This window comes from Barbus barbus (assembly GCF_936440315.1).
Source record: "Barbus barbus genome assembly, chromosome: 29".
Lineage (NCBI taxonomy): Eukaryota > Metazoa > Chordata > Actinopteri > Cypriniformes > Cyprinidae > Barbus > Barbus barbus.
Window position 1 is genome coordinate 10,958,554 of NC_136757.1, and position 11,930 is coordinate 10,970,483.

An 11,930-nucleotide genomic window follows, 5' to 3' on the forward strand; every position below is an offset into this window, starting at 1 on the left:
TTATGAAGGTCGTCTTTTAAAACTGCTGTGTTATAATAGTGTTTTGGAATGTGCAGTTGCTTCTTCATGCTTTAAACAAAATATAAATCATATTCTTTACTAATTATATCAGTATAAACACAATGTATGTCTTACATCCTCAGGAGAGAAGTAGTAAATCCCATCTCTAGTCAGGTCACCCTCCTCTTGCACCTTTGAACTATCGTACAGGAAGAAGCTGCTGCATTTGGAAATATGATGAAACATAAGCAGTAAAGTTAACCTTCCAGTATTACTGTTAAAATTGAGAAAATTGATACAGAAGTGTTTTCCATTGATGTTAAGCATGATAATATCTGTACAATGAGAATTCTGTACTCCATGACTGCACTGATGGGTCACACTGTAAGGGATGCCTTTATAAAGGGCATCTTAGGAAACGGCATACACGTCGTACAAGGCCACAACATATCACCGTGTTTAAAGAAAGATTGAAAAGATTTACACACTGAATATTATTCTTACCATCTGGAATCAGTCCAAGCCGCTGTCTCAGCCATTGGTGATCTGTTGAACGAGAAGCAATCTGTTTAAAAGAATAGTTCACCCAAAAATGAAAATTAACTCAGTTTCTGGCCATCCAAGATGTAGTTAAGTTTGTTTCTTTTTCGGAACAGATTTGAAGAAATTTAGCATTACATCTTTTGGATCATCTGCAGTGAATGGGTGCCTTCAGAAAGAGAGTACAAAGAGCTGATAAAAACATCACAATAATCCACAAGTAATCTACACAACTTCAGTCCCTCAAAACAAATCCATCATTAACGCTTTTTTAATTTTAAACCAGTGCTTTTGGCCAAATTACCAGTCCACAATCCATAACAACAACTCCTCCAGTGAAAAAGTCCATCCGCTGTTGTCTTCTCACATCAAAGTCTGCTATCATATGGAAACTGAAGTGGTGTGCAATGCATTACTTGTGGATTATTTTGATGTTTATTTCGGCTGTTCGGCTCAACATCCTCTGCAGTGAATGGGTGCCGTCAAAATGAGAGTCCAAACATCTGATAAAAACATAATAATCCATAAGTAATCCACACAACTCCAGTCCATTAGTTAACAGTGAAAAGCTGGGTATTTGCAATAAACATAAATCATTAAGGTGTCTTGAAATTAAATTGATGCTTCCAGCTAAAATACGAGTACTCTATCCATAACATTGCTTTCTCCAGTGAAAAGGTAATCTTGTCTGGATTAGGAGAGGAATAAGCATAGATATTCGCTGTTTACAAGTGCAAACAGTCTAAAACAGTTCTAAACAAATATGTCAGTGCATTTTGTTGTGAGAAGACAACATAGGATGGACTTTTTCAGTGGAGGAAGTGTTATGTATTATGGACTGGCATTTTGTCCAGAAGTGACATTTTAGAGATATTTAATTATGTCTATAATTATTCCTTATAATTAATATAACACCATAAAAAGGTAGTTCTCAAAAAAAAAAAAATTCTGTCAATAATTACACACCTCATGTCGTTCCAACGCCTTCACTCATTTCCGGAACACAAATTAAGATATTTAAGATGAAATCTGAGAGCACTCTGACCCTCCATAGATAGGGTCCTATCACATTCAAGGTCCTGAAAGGTACCAAGAACATCGACAAAACAGTCCATGCGACATCTGTGGTTCAACCATAATTTTATGAAGCTACGAGTATACTTTTTGTTGCACAAAAAAAAAAACTAAAATTAAGTGTATAGCGTAAGTTCTGGTAGGTCACGTGAGTCAAGCTTGCATCAGCTGACTCTCAGCTGATCACATCTACCTATAGGAATACGACACCTATCACAGCATTCCTATATAAGCTCTATTTAATATTATTCAGCAGCTTTTTGCTTGCTCAGGAGCAAATTACCCTCCTCCATCCCCCAACTCCTCCTTTTGCCACAGTCAGGATTTGGCTTTCTGATTTATCTTGAGTAATGCGTTACACTTAAATATCATTAAGCACATTACTGATATCTGCTTTGTTCTGTTCTGTTAACCCTAGGGGGGTTATTATTATTGCTGCTCTCCCTGCTCTTTCATGACAGGCTGCATGGATGGGCAGGGAGTTTTTGCCCAGAACAGAACCACACCGCTAAACCAAACTGTATGCTATGTGTCTATCATTTTGACGATAGTGGTCATGACAGAAATAATGACTTTATTCAACAGTTCTTCTCCTCTGTGCCATTTTGGAGAATATCATGGCTGTCAGAGAGCTCTCAGATTTCATCAAAAATATCTTAATTTGTGTTCTGAAGATGAATGTAGTAAAGCCATCGTTAAAATAGTCCATGTGACATCAGTAGTTCCGCTGTAATTTTACAAAGCGACAAGAATACTTTTTGTGCTCAAAGAAAACAAATATATGTCATAGTACAATGGCAGAAGACAGTAACAAACAGTTAAATAGTTATTTTTGTTTTCTTTGCGCACAAAAAGTATTCTCGTAGCTTCCTAAAAAAACGGTTGAACAACTGCTGTCACATGGACTATTTTAACGATGTTCTTACAACTTGTCTGGGCCTAGAACGTGTCATTTGCGTTGCTGTCTATGAAGGGTCAGAAAGTTCTCAGATTTCATCAAAAATGACTTAATTTGTGTTCCAAAGATAAACAAAGGTCTTGTGGGTTTGGAACAACATGAGGGAGAGTAATTAATAACAGAATTTTCATTTTTGGGTGAACTAGCCTATCCCTTTAATTATGAGTTTCTTTATTAAAAACATAGTTTTTCACTTCACAAGATGTTGACTTGTGGACTGGAGTCAGGAGAATTACTTGTGGATTATTGTGATGTTTTTATCAGCTGTTTGGACTCTCATTCTGACAGCACCCATTCACTGCAGAGGATCCATTAGTGAGATGTAGTGCTACATTTCTACAAATCTGTGGAATTTTCAGCAAATTTTCATTTTTGAATAAATTCCTTTAACTTTGGCACACTACAAACTATGGTTTACTATAACAGAGTCTATTGGGAAAGTAATACACAGAGAAAAAAAAAGCACTGTTGCTGTAACTGCATTACACAAAAGGTCACATGTTCTTGATTTCTCTGAAATGCACGCAAGAGTCTAAACTACTTCAGTATACATTTGTAGGATTTGTACTTAATTCCAGTATTACTAAAACGGAATGCTTGTTCTTTAACTCAATTACATTTTCAAGGCAAACTTTATTCCAGTTACTCCTTACAATTTCGTTTATAACTCATCAAATAATTGTTTAAATAAACACAGCTTTCACATCTGATCGCTACAAAAGCCTTACAAGATTTTCGTACAAGTAACTTGAGAGAAATCTCTCGAATTCACACGTCAGTGTAAAAATACAGAGGCAGTCGTGCACGTTCTTTAACTCTAGGTGAAAATACAATTGGCTAAAATACTTTATATAAAACTTGTTGCACTCAACAGGAGTAACATGAGTAACCAATGTGTAATTGAAACTTTTAAATACTTTTTTGACAAGATACTTTTTCAAATTAAATTTGCATCATTCTCAAATCATGCTGGATAACGAGGTTCATTCAGCTGCTGTCAAGATGAACACGCCAAATAAATCATTAAAATAAACAATTATCCGTTTTAATGGGAAATTAGTATCAGCTTAGAGACTCGACATTAAGAGAAGCTTGTGTTTGTTTATATCCATGTTAGACAACGTATGTTTGCGCTTGGTTGAACACGCAGATGTGGAGACAAACAAGTCCTCCATGTTTCGTGTCTGTGCAACAAGAACCGATACAGGTATTATTTTCACTCACCGTCGGTGGGTTGAAAGAAGTTTAAATAAACTTTACGCATGTCATCCAACTTCAGCTGAAGTATTCATTTCCGCTTAGAGAATACTGTTAAAAAAATCGCGAGTAACCAAATCCAGTAATATATTCAGTATAAACGGAAAGTGGGAACACCTCATGTTTCATAATACCATTAAATTTCGTTTTTGAGAAGGAATGTGTCACAAAAGTAAAGTCATGTGAGAGTGTCTTGACAGTACGGCGAGCTTGGAGGAACAAACTGCATTTCGTTATCCATTTTAGCCTTGCGTTTCTAGGAGAGCATTATATATACTTTTTTTATATGTATTTTTCAATATTATATATTTACATATTAAGTCACATGCACCTATGAATAGAATACACATAAATTTTAAAAGCGTGTTCCTTTAATGCATTTCTCTTCTATACTCCTAATTTAACACAATAATGTATCCCAGGATCTGACGATTTCAATCACTCCATTCAAAAAATTAGACTTCTGACATGACTTATAATTTAATGAATATATTTTTTATTTCAGTTTAAGCAGTAAAGATGATACAATGGTCCTTAAGTAAATGTAACGGTTTCCATAAGGTAAGCACAGAGGTAAGATCAACATACTGGACAGATGTCATGTAAACTGAAAAAAACTGAGGAGTGGTCCAGGGAAATGAGAGGGCTTTCTGGTCCCTGTAGGGGAGTTCTGATAGAGCTCCAGACAGCGTTCAATGATCATGCTGCTCGTAGCCGTCGGGGAGGGCGTTGACGTGGGGGTTGTGGAAGAGACTCTTGGAGCCGTCACCCCACGGGAAACGCTGATGTACATGTGGGGAAGGGAGAAATGAGATTGTTTGACTAACAACACAAACATTTATTTTTCAATTATTACACAGAAATGTTCACAAAAGTCTGTCATGTTTCATACATTCAAAAGTTTTAGTAAAAAATATATGTTGGTAATTTTTTTATTTATTTGTATCAGTATGTATCATACAGTACTTCAAGTCACAAAATATGAAAATACACAGAAAAATCACATCCCTGTAAGCATTGTGTGCATATACATGAAACAATTACAAAGATAAACAGCAAAAGAGGAAATCATGTATTTTTAAAACTACCATTTTACTGCATTTTAGCTCTTACATTAAATATTTTGAATCGGCATTAATGGCTACAATATAACTATACTATACGGTCATTTGTATCCTTAAATGTATTTTAATACATACTGTACATGCATGTAGAAATGCTGTTATAATCTCATTACCCCATCCCAAACCACGGTAATCACTGAAGTGCCGTTATATTGAGCAATATCTAGAACATTAAAGAAAGTATCAAGATATTCAGCATTACCAGAAACATTCACATTTCTTTGTATGGATATATGCATTGCATATGGTTATGGTGTGTGAGGTCACAGCCTCATTCCTGGAGGCCCTCTAAGGTCTCAATTACAGCTACACACAGATCTTAAATGTCAGATAAATCAGCAGTTCTAACATTTATTTTATTTGGGGGTGGGGGCAGAGATGCATCATGTTTCTTGGCTTTAAAATGTGATGCTCAGCTTTAGCTGACCAAAAAAAAAAAAAAAAAAGAAAAACCCTCATTTCAACCCATTGATCTTGAATGACATTGATCTTCAAGACTAATGACAGTGTGTTTACAGTTAAGAAGTAATAACACCAAACCCCACAACTAAAGCAGACATTTAAAATTCAATATTTCCTATATTTAAAAACAAACCTGACTCAAAAGTGCATACGACCAGACTTTAACACTTTTTCATTAAAACACCCACCAGACTCAACCTGCAGCCTCTTTAAAGGCGTTTTTGGTGTATAGAGAGCGTGTTTTCACCTTGCTGCGGATGCGCAGGTGGCTGTAGGGAACGAACTCGGGCTGCTCATGGCTGTGTTGTTGAGACCTGAGGTACATGTTCAACATGCACACCGCGACGCCGGGCAGCGCCACCACAAATGACAGGATCTTCCAGGTCTTGGCTGCATTAACATGTAGCAGTAACGTTATCAGCAAGAGACATACTATAGCTGCTAAACAAATTTGCTTGACACTTGTAGACATTTCCATAATAGCTAAGTCATGCTAACGTTAGTCGTTTAGTTCATTCGTCTATGTAGTTATCAAAAGACAATTAACTTAATTTTCATTAACGTTACACAAAAGTCTGAACCAACTGCTATTCTGCAATTTATGCCACCGACAGAACAACATTAATCAGCCATTCGCGTCACTTACACAAGGTCAAAACGTAGAGTGGCGGCTGTTCGTAATAGTTGGTCTTTTTATTGCGGCGTCTGTTTCAGGTTATTTAGACTTGTTTACTGACCTGCTTGCTCGCCGTGAGCTGCTGCAGCCGAAAGCTGACGGGTTTGGGTCAGCGCAGCGGACTTGAGGAGGTTCTGGGACAGACGTCCGATCGCGGCCATTTTTGTGGAGACTGGAACACCAGCGGCGGAAGAAGCTTTAAGGCGGCTGCTGGTGCTGGAGATTGACGCGACCGCCATCTAGTGGCTGGGAGGTCCAACAACGGCTCTGTCAGAACAGTGTTAGGGATTTTGATTCATGAGTGACTCAAATCTTTCCAATACATTCACTCAAAAGATTCATCAGGATCACCAGGTTATGGTTCCAGATGAGTGGAAGGACAGATGGGCTCCCATCAGCGGCTTTTAAGTAACCATTTAATTTTTGAAGATAATAATTTGAATGACATTTGGAGATATTTAAATCCTGAAGTTGAATTTTTTTCCTGGTTTAAACCTAATGGGGAGAGAAAATCCAGAATTGATTATTGGTTGGTTATGATAATATTGTAAAATATGTTTCTCAATCACATAAGAAAGGATGATGTGATCAAAAAGTATGAAGATGGAGGGGTAAATGTGATTGATTTTGACATTATGAATGGTGTACTGAAATTAAAATGGTTAAAATCATTCATTTTGGTTTATTGTCCACAGTGCAAAGTAATTTTCTTCTCTAAATTTGGGAGGGGGTATTTGTCCCCCCCCCCCCCCAAAAAGTTAAACAGGTGAGCTTCAAGATTATTAAATGAGATTTAGCCAAATAACGGATTTTGAAGGTTGAAATTCAATTTAGATGTAAAACAAAAATGTTGGGCATTGAAAGTGAGTCTAAATAATCGACGCAAACGATTCATTATACAAAACAGCAATAATAGAGTGATATTAGCTATTTTAATTGTGTCATTTTTACATTTGTTCCTTCTTTTTTGTCTTTTTGATGTGAATAAAACGGACAGAGCAGATCCACATTAATGTAGGAGATGATTAGTTCATTCACGCAAGAGTGTTGCTGCACTGCTTCGAGTCTCCTTCTAACTTCAACTAAAGGGGTTAGGTTCATTCAGTAAAACCAACCAATGAAATGCACCTTCACAGACCGTGCTCGAATGCTACTGGTTAAGCGATAATCAATCTTTGAAGGCATAATGCATAGAGACTCGAATGGGTAAAAATCACTCGCAGAAGACTCTTTCCATGAAACGATTCATTTACTAGAATTTGCATTCCCTGACATAAATAATAATTTCTCAAGAGAGCAAAAGAATAACAGATATTGTTTCATATCTGTGCATATGAATCAACAGTCAAGTCTTGAAAAAAACACATTAGGCCTATTCGAGATTTCCTTTGGAACACTTTATGTCATGCTGCTGCATTTAGATTAGAGCTGAGCTGACATGTGTTACTTTAAAAAGCCAACAGGCATGCGAAGAGCTCGTGCACAGTTGTTTTTCTGACTTACCAGTAAGATATTTTATAGCTACTTTGTCATGCATTTCTGGCAGCTGTGATGTTCTTGGCAGAAAATCCCGAGCTTTGGTTTGGCTGGGTGGAGACGAGGACCAGCCCCTCTGGCGTCCTCCTGCCATTCCACACAGTCTTCACTTTCCATGTTGTGCCATGGAAACTGTATGTGTTGCAAGGAAACAAGCTGATCTGTAAGTTTAAGGTTTCTTAAAGATTATTTACGCTTTGAAGATTAAACAACTGTAACCCAGAGTGCTTTAGCGTTTATGTGTGTATGCTCATAACAGTATTGCATCTTGTGCATCGAATGTAACGGATGTATTGCGATGTATTTGGACCTGTAGTATTTCAGAGAACGTTGTAAAAGCTGCATTGTCTCATGCATTTTCAGATTTACATTTTTTTTTTTTTTTGTCATTACAATCAGGCTATAGGCTAACCTCAAGGAATGCAGTCCAACAAACTCTCAGATGATGTGGAGGGAAATCCTGACAGGGTGGATCCCTTCTACCAGCAAGGCAAGTAAAGTAGTATCATTGTAGCTTATTATAGCAGAGACAGTGGCTATGGGTGTTGGCTGCTCATACACTGGTTAGAAGTTTCAAGTCCAGGTAGGAGTTATCTATGAAAGACTCCTATCTGCTCCTATCAATCCATCAGGCATTTATTAATTGCATAACATATTGCTTTAAATAAAAATGTGAGCTAAATGACAAGTAAAACATAGTGTTATCTGGTACTATTTACATAAACTCATCTAATGGTGTTTGCTTTTAATATGATTGAAATTTAAACTGTTGACGTTTGTCTATTCACTGTAATATTCAGGCAAAGTGGCTTGTGTCATGTTCACGGTTCTCCTCCTCCTTTCATTCTTGGTAATAGGAATCGTAACGGGTCTCAATTGTAAGTCAGATTTATAATGTCTCTCAGCAGATTTTTATGGGTTAATGGTTGTGTAACTGGTTTGTTTTTCATTTCCTCAAGTCAAGAAGAATTCACAAGAGGATCAGAACAGAGGTCTTCTTTCTGATGATATTACACCCATCCCATTCCAGTACAAAGGTGAAAGAGGCAAGAAATGTAAAAAAAAAAAAAAATTAATACAATTGGCATATTCTAATTATAAGCGATTTTTACATTGGTAAGCAAGTTGTGTCTATATAATTGTGTGGTTTGTTTTCTATACAGGGCTCTGCTCAGATGGTTGGGTTTTATATAAGAACACCTGTTATTTGATAATGAATGTTTATGGGACATGGGAATTATCAAAGTCTTTATGCCGCAACTTTGGGGCGCACTTGATGGTTGTGAACAGTGACGAAGAGCTGGTAAGAACATGAGTTTATATTTTCATCTTCATCTTTACCCTACTGTTCAAAAGTTCGGGGTCAGTAAGGTTTTTTTTTTTTTTTAAGAAATTAATACTTTTATTGTTAAAAAATGACAATAAAGACTAAATAATAGAATAAATGCTGTATGTTTCAACAATTAAAGAATCCTGAAAAAAATTGACCACAGTCAGTTTCCTCAAATATATTAAGCTACACAACTCGGTAATGATAAGAAATGTTTGTTGAGCAGCAAATCAGCATATTAGAATGATTTCTTAAGGATCATGTGACACTGAAGACTAGCATAATGATGCTGAAAATTCAGCATTCACTTATCTTCAATTGTAATATTATTTATTTCTGTTTTTAATGTAATTTTGATTAAATAAATGCATACTTGGTGAAGCATATTATTGCCTCCTTGTTTTTAGGAGTTTATTTCAAGAGTGGTTCAGAAGAGGACTGACTACTGGATAGGTCTCAAGAGGGACAAAATGGGCCAGTGGTCCTGGGTTAATGGAGATAATTACCATTCAACTCCACAGTAAGAAATCAGTGGCGTTCATTATAAGCATGTGTTTTAGGATGGCTGTAATTGTTTTTTTTCATACTGTACCAACCAGATCAGTACTCCTCCTTCTGAACATTTATTCATTTAGCTGACGCTTTTATCCAAAGCGACTTACAATTGCTATATATGTCAGAGGTCGCACGCCTCTGGAGCAACTAGGGGTTAAGTGTCTTGCTCAGGGACACATTGGTGTCTCACAGTGGATTCGAACCCGGGTCTCTCACACCAAAGGCATGTGTCTTATCCACTGCGCCATCACCACCCCATTCTGAATTCATTGTTTTGTGTTCTTTTCAGTTTCTGGGATGAAAATCAACCTGCTCATTGGGATATGGAGTCCTGCGTCCACTTAAAAGGATCTGACACAGTGCATCGAAAGCTAATGCATGGTGCTGACTGTCACAGTAAACTGTATCTCATTTGTGAACGCAAACTAGAGAAAGGCATGCGGTAGGACCTTCTCTGGACATGCTCCTTCTGAAATTGTTAGGTGTTTATAGATGTCCTCTCTTGTACTTACCCAACTGATGCACATTTAATGTACTTTTGCTATTCATAAGTCACTTTTTATAGTCTTCCAGTGTACAGTCCTGTTATATGAACACGTCCAATTAAGAAAAATATTCACTAAAATTAATAATTTCTTCAAGTTACTTTTGGCCCAATTTAATTGAAGAGATCAATTAATAATCAGAATTATCCTAATTATTATGCAATCATAATTAGTTATGTAATTAATCAAAATCTAGGGTTAGATTTAAGGTAATGCTGACCTCTTTTGGTGAGCCAGATCAACTGCAAGTAAATCACTGTCGATTTAATAATGCATTTTCTGGAAATGACCGTTTTATATAGATTATTTTGTCAAAATACACACCCAATAGCGAGGGGCCGTTGATACTGTTTCCTATGCAGTGACATCAGCCAATCATAAGTGACTGATTAGGTTCAGAATGTGGGTTGAAAATAATATTTTTCAACACATTTATTTGTTGGGATTTTTTTTTGTGCTGAAAACTTTATTAACATTATAAGTAAACCTCAAGGAAAATATTATACATATAACTCAACTCAAATGTTGATTTATACATGTTATGTACGAGGTATGCATGTGTTAGGTTCAACAAAACAGCAATCATTTTAAATAGAAAGCTTTTGTAACATAAATGTCTTTACTGTCAGTTTTGATCAATAAGTACTTCCTTGTTAGATAAAAGTATCGATTTCTTTCAAATTTCTTTTGAACACTAGTGTATGTATCTAGCTGTATTCAAATAATATATTAACATCTAAACACCTAGTATAACATGTCGGTCAAAGAAGCAGATGGTGAATTGATTACGGTAATTTCTTGACTGTATGTTTTTGTGATAGTTAACACGTGAGGATACAAGGGTTACAAAAAAGACCAATAGGATATTAGGACTGACTGTTGCGTAAGGGCAGAATGACAGAAAACAGTGATGAGGAGAGAGAGCCCACAGAAACAGTTACTTTATACAGTAAGAGTCACTGCACTTGACAATTAGTTGTTGTTGTTTTTGTTTTGTTTTTTACATGAGAACATTTTAATGTATTGTCCTTCATAGTAAAGTCCTACATTAATTTGGTAATGAGAATGTTTACAGTTTAATGGTCTTGCAAGGATATGTTTGATGTCTTTTTGATATGGTTTTGTGTATTTTGACAGTATTGTATGTCAGTTAATAAATCTCTGATATAAAGAAGTCCTGTCATTCTGTTGTGTTTTTGTGATTTTCATTTGCTCTTCTCCATGTTTGTGATGGATGAAGTTCAGACATAGCTTGTCAGTCTAGAGGTTAATATTCAACTGTTTGTCGCATGACCTTGAAACCTTGCGTTAGCACATTCAGTCTCTTTATTTACACCTCAATATTTAAATGTTGGGACAAAATTTATTATAAGAAAAACCTGAAAGACTAACATGTCTAGTAACCAGATAAGGCGGTGAAATACCATAGAAAATCATTGTTTATTAATGAATGCTGACACTCCATGACAAATCAAAATTTATTTTCTGTCTGTTTGTTCCATATTCTTACATTTTTACTTTTCTTCTTCCCTATAGGTAGACAGAACAGAAAGATGTACATACTATATGGTGTTCTTGTCCTTTATGTGTTTATACTAACTCTGCCTGTAGGAACTAAAAGTATGTTGTCAGCATTTTTCTTTCACCCACTAATTTGTTGATGTCAAATTTAGTAAAACTTGTTGTTGGATCCCACCAGAGAGCTTGATTTTAATTATAATTCTTCAAAGTCTCTCAGGTCAGTCAAGATGTCGCTGATGTTAGACTTTCTGTGAAGACCATTGAGGCCCCAAAAACTCTGCAATTTGGTAAAGACCACTTTTTCTGTCTTTGTAAATGACAATTTTATATAGGTATATTCATATTTAAACGA

At 36.1% G+C, this 11,930-nt stretch overlaps 3 protein-coding genes across 5 annotated transcripts in view; 1 reads left to right on the top strand and 2 right to left on the bottom strand.

Moving 5' to 3' along the window:
* LOC306849163 (BLOC-3 complex member HPS4-like) overlaps positions 1-4,032 on the bottom strand; it is an 11,964-nt gene extending 7,932 nt beyond the window's left edge. The window contains exons 1-3 of the mRNA XM_079384015.1: positions 3,797-4,032; positions 505-546; positions 136-220 (exon numbers count right to left, since the gene is read on the bottom strand). Of these exons, the coding sequence (XP_079240141.1) occupies positions 136-220; positions 505-539 (120 nt within the window). The 5' untranslated portion in view covers positions 540-546; positions 3,797-4,032. The remainder of the gene's footprint in view (positions 1-135; positions 221-504; positions 547-3,796) is intronic.
* Positions 4,033-4,304: 272 nt separating this feature from the next.
* Positions 4,305-6,268, bottom strand: LOC306849572 (cytochrome c oxidase subunit 6A, mitochondrial-like). The gene is made up of 3 exons (XM_079384708.1): positions 6,153-6,268; positions 5,663-5,805; positions 4,305-4,611 (listed from the first exon to the last, which is right to left on the bottom strand). Exons 1-3 carry the CDS (start codon positions 6,250-6,252, stop codon positions 4,522-4,524), a joined length of 333 nt encoding a protein of 110 aa, XP_079240834.1. The 5' UTR covers positions 6,253-6,268; the 3' UTR covers positions 4,305-4,521.
* A 1,397-nt stretch (positions 6,269-7,665) lies between these two features.
* Positions 7,666-11,225, top strand: LOC306849913 (CD209 antigen-like protein C). 3 transcript variants are annotated; one of them, XM_079385297.1, is made up of 7 exons: positions 7,666-7,790; positions 8,027-8,117; positions 8,428-8,505; positions 8,587-8,664; positions 8,791-8,930; positions 9,365-9,477; positions 9,802-11,225. In XM_079385297.1, the coding sequence occupies exons 2-7, from the start codon at positions 8,048-8,050 to the stop codon at positions 9,956-9,958; spliced, it is 636 nt and encodes a 211-aa protein (XP_079241423.1). In that variant the 5' UTR covers positions 7,666-7,790; positions 8,027-8,047; the 3' UTR covers positions 9,959-11,225. The 3 variants fall into 3 exon arrangements, with proteins under 3 accessions (XP_079241423.1, XP_079241421.1, XP_079241422.1); XM_079385295.1 differs by having other exon boundaries at positions 7,720-7,790; positions 8,587-8,682; XM_079385296.1 differs by having other exon boundaries at positions 7,720-7,790; positions 8,587-8,673.
* Positions 11,226-11,930: the final 705 nt, after the last annotated feature.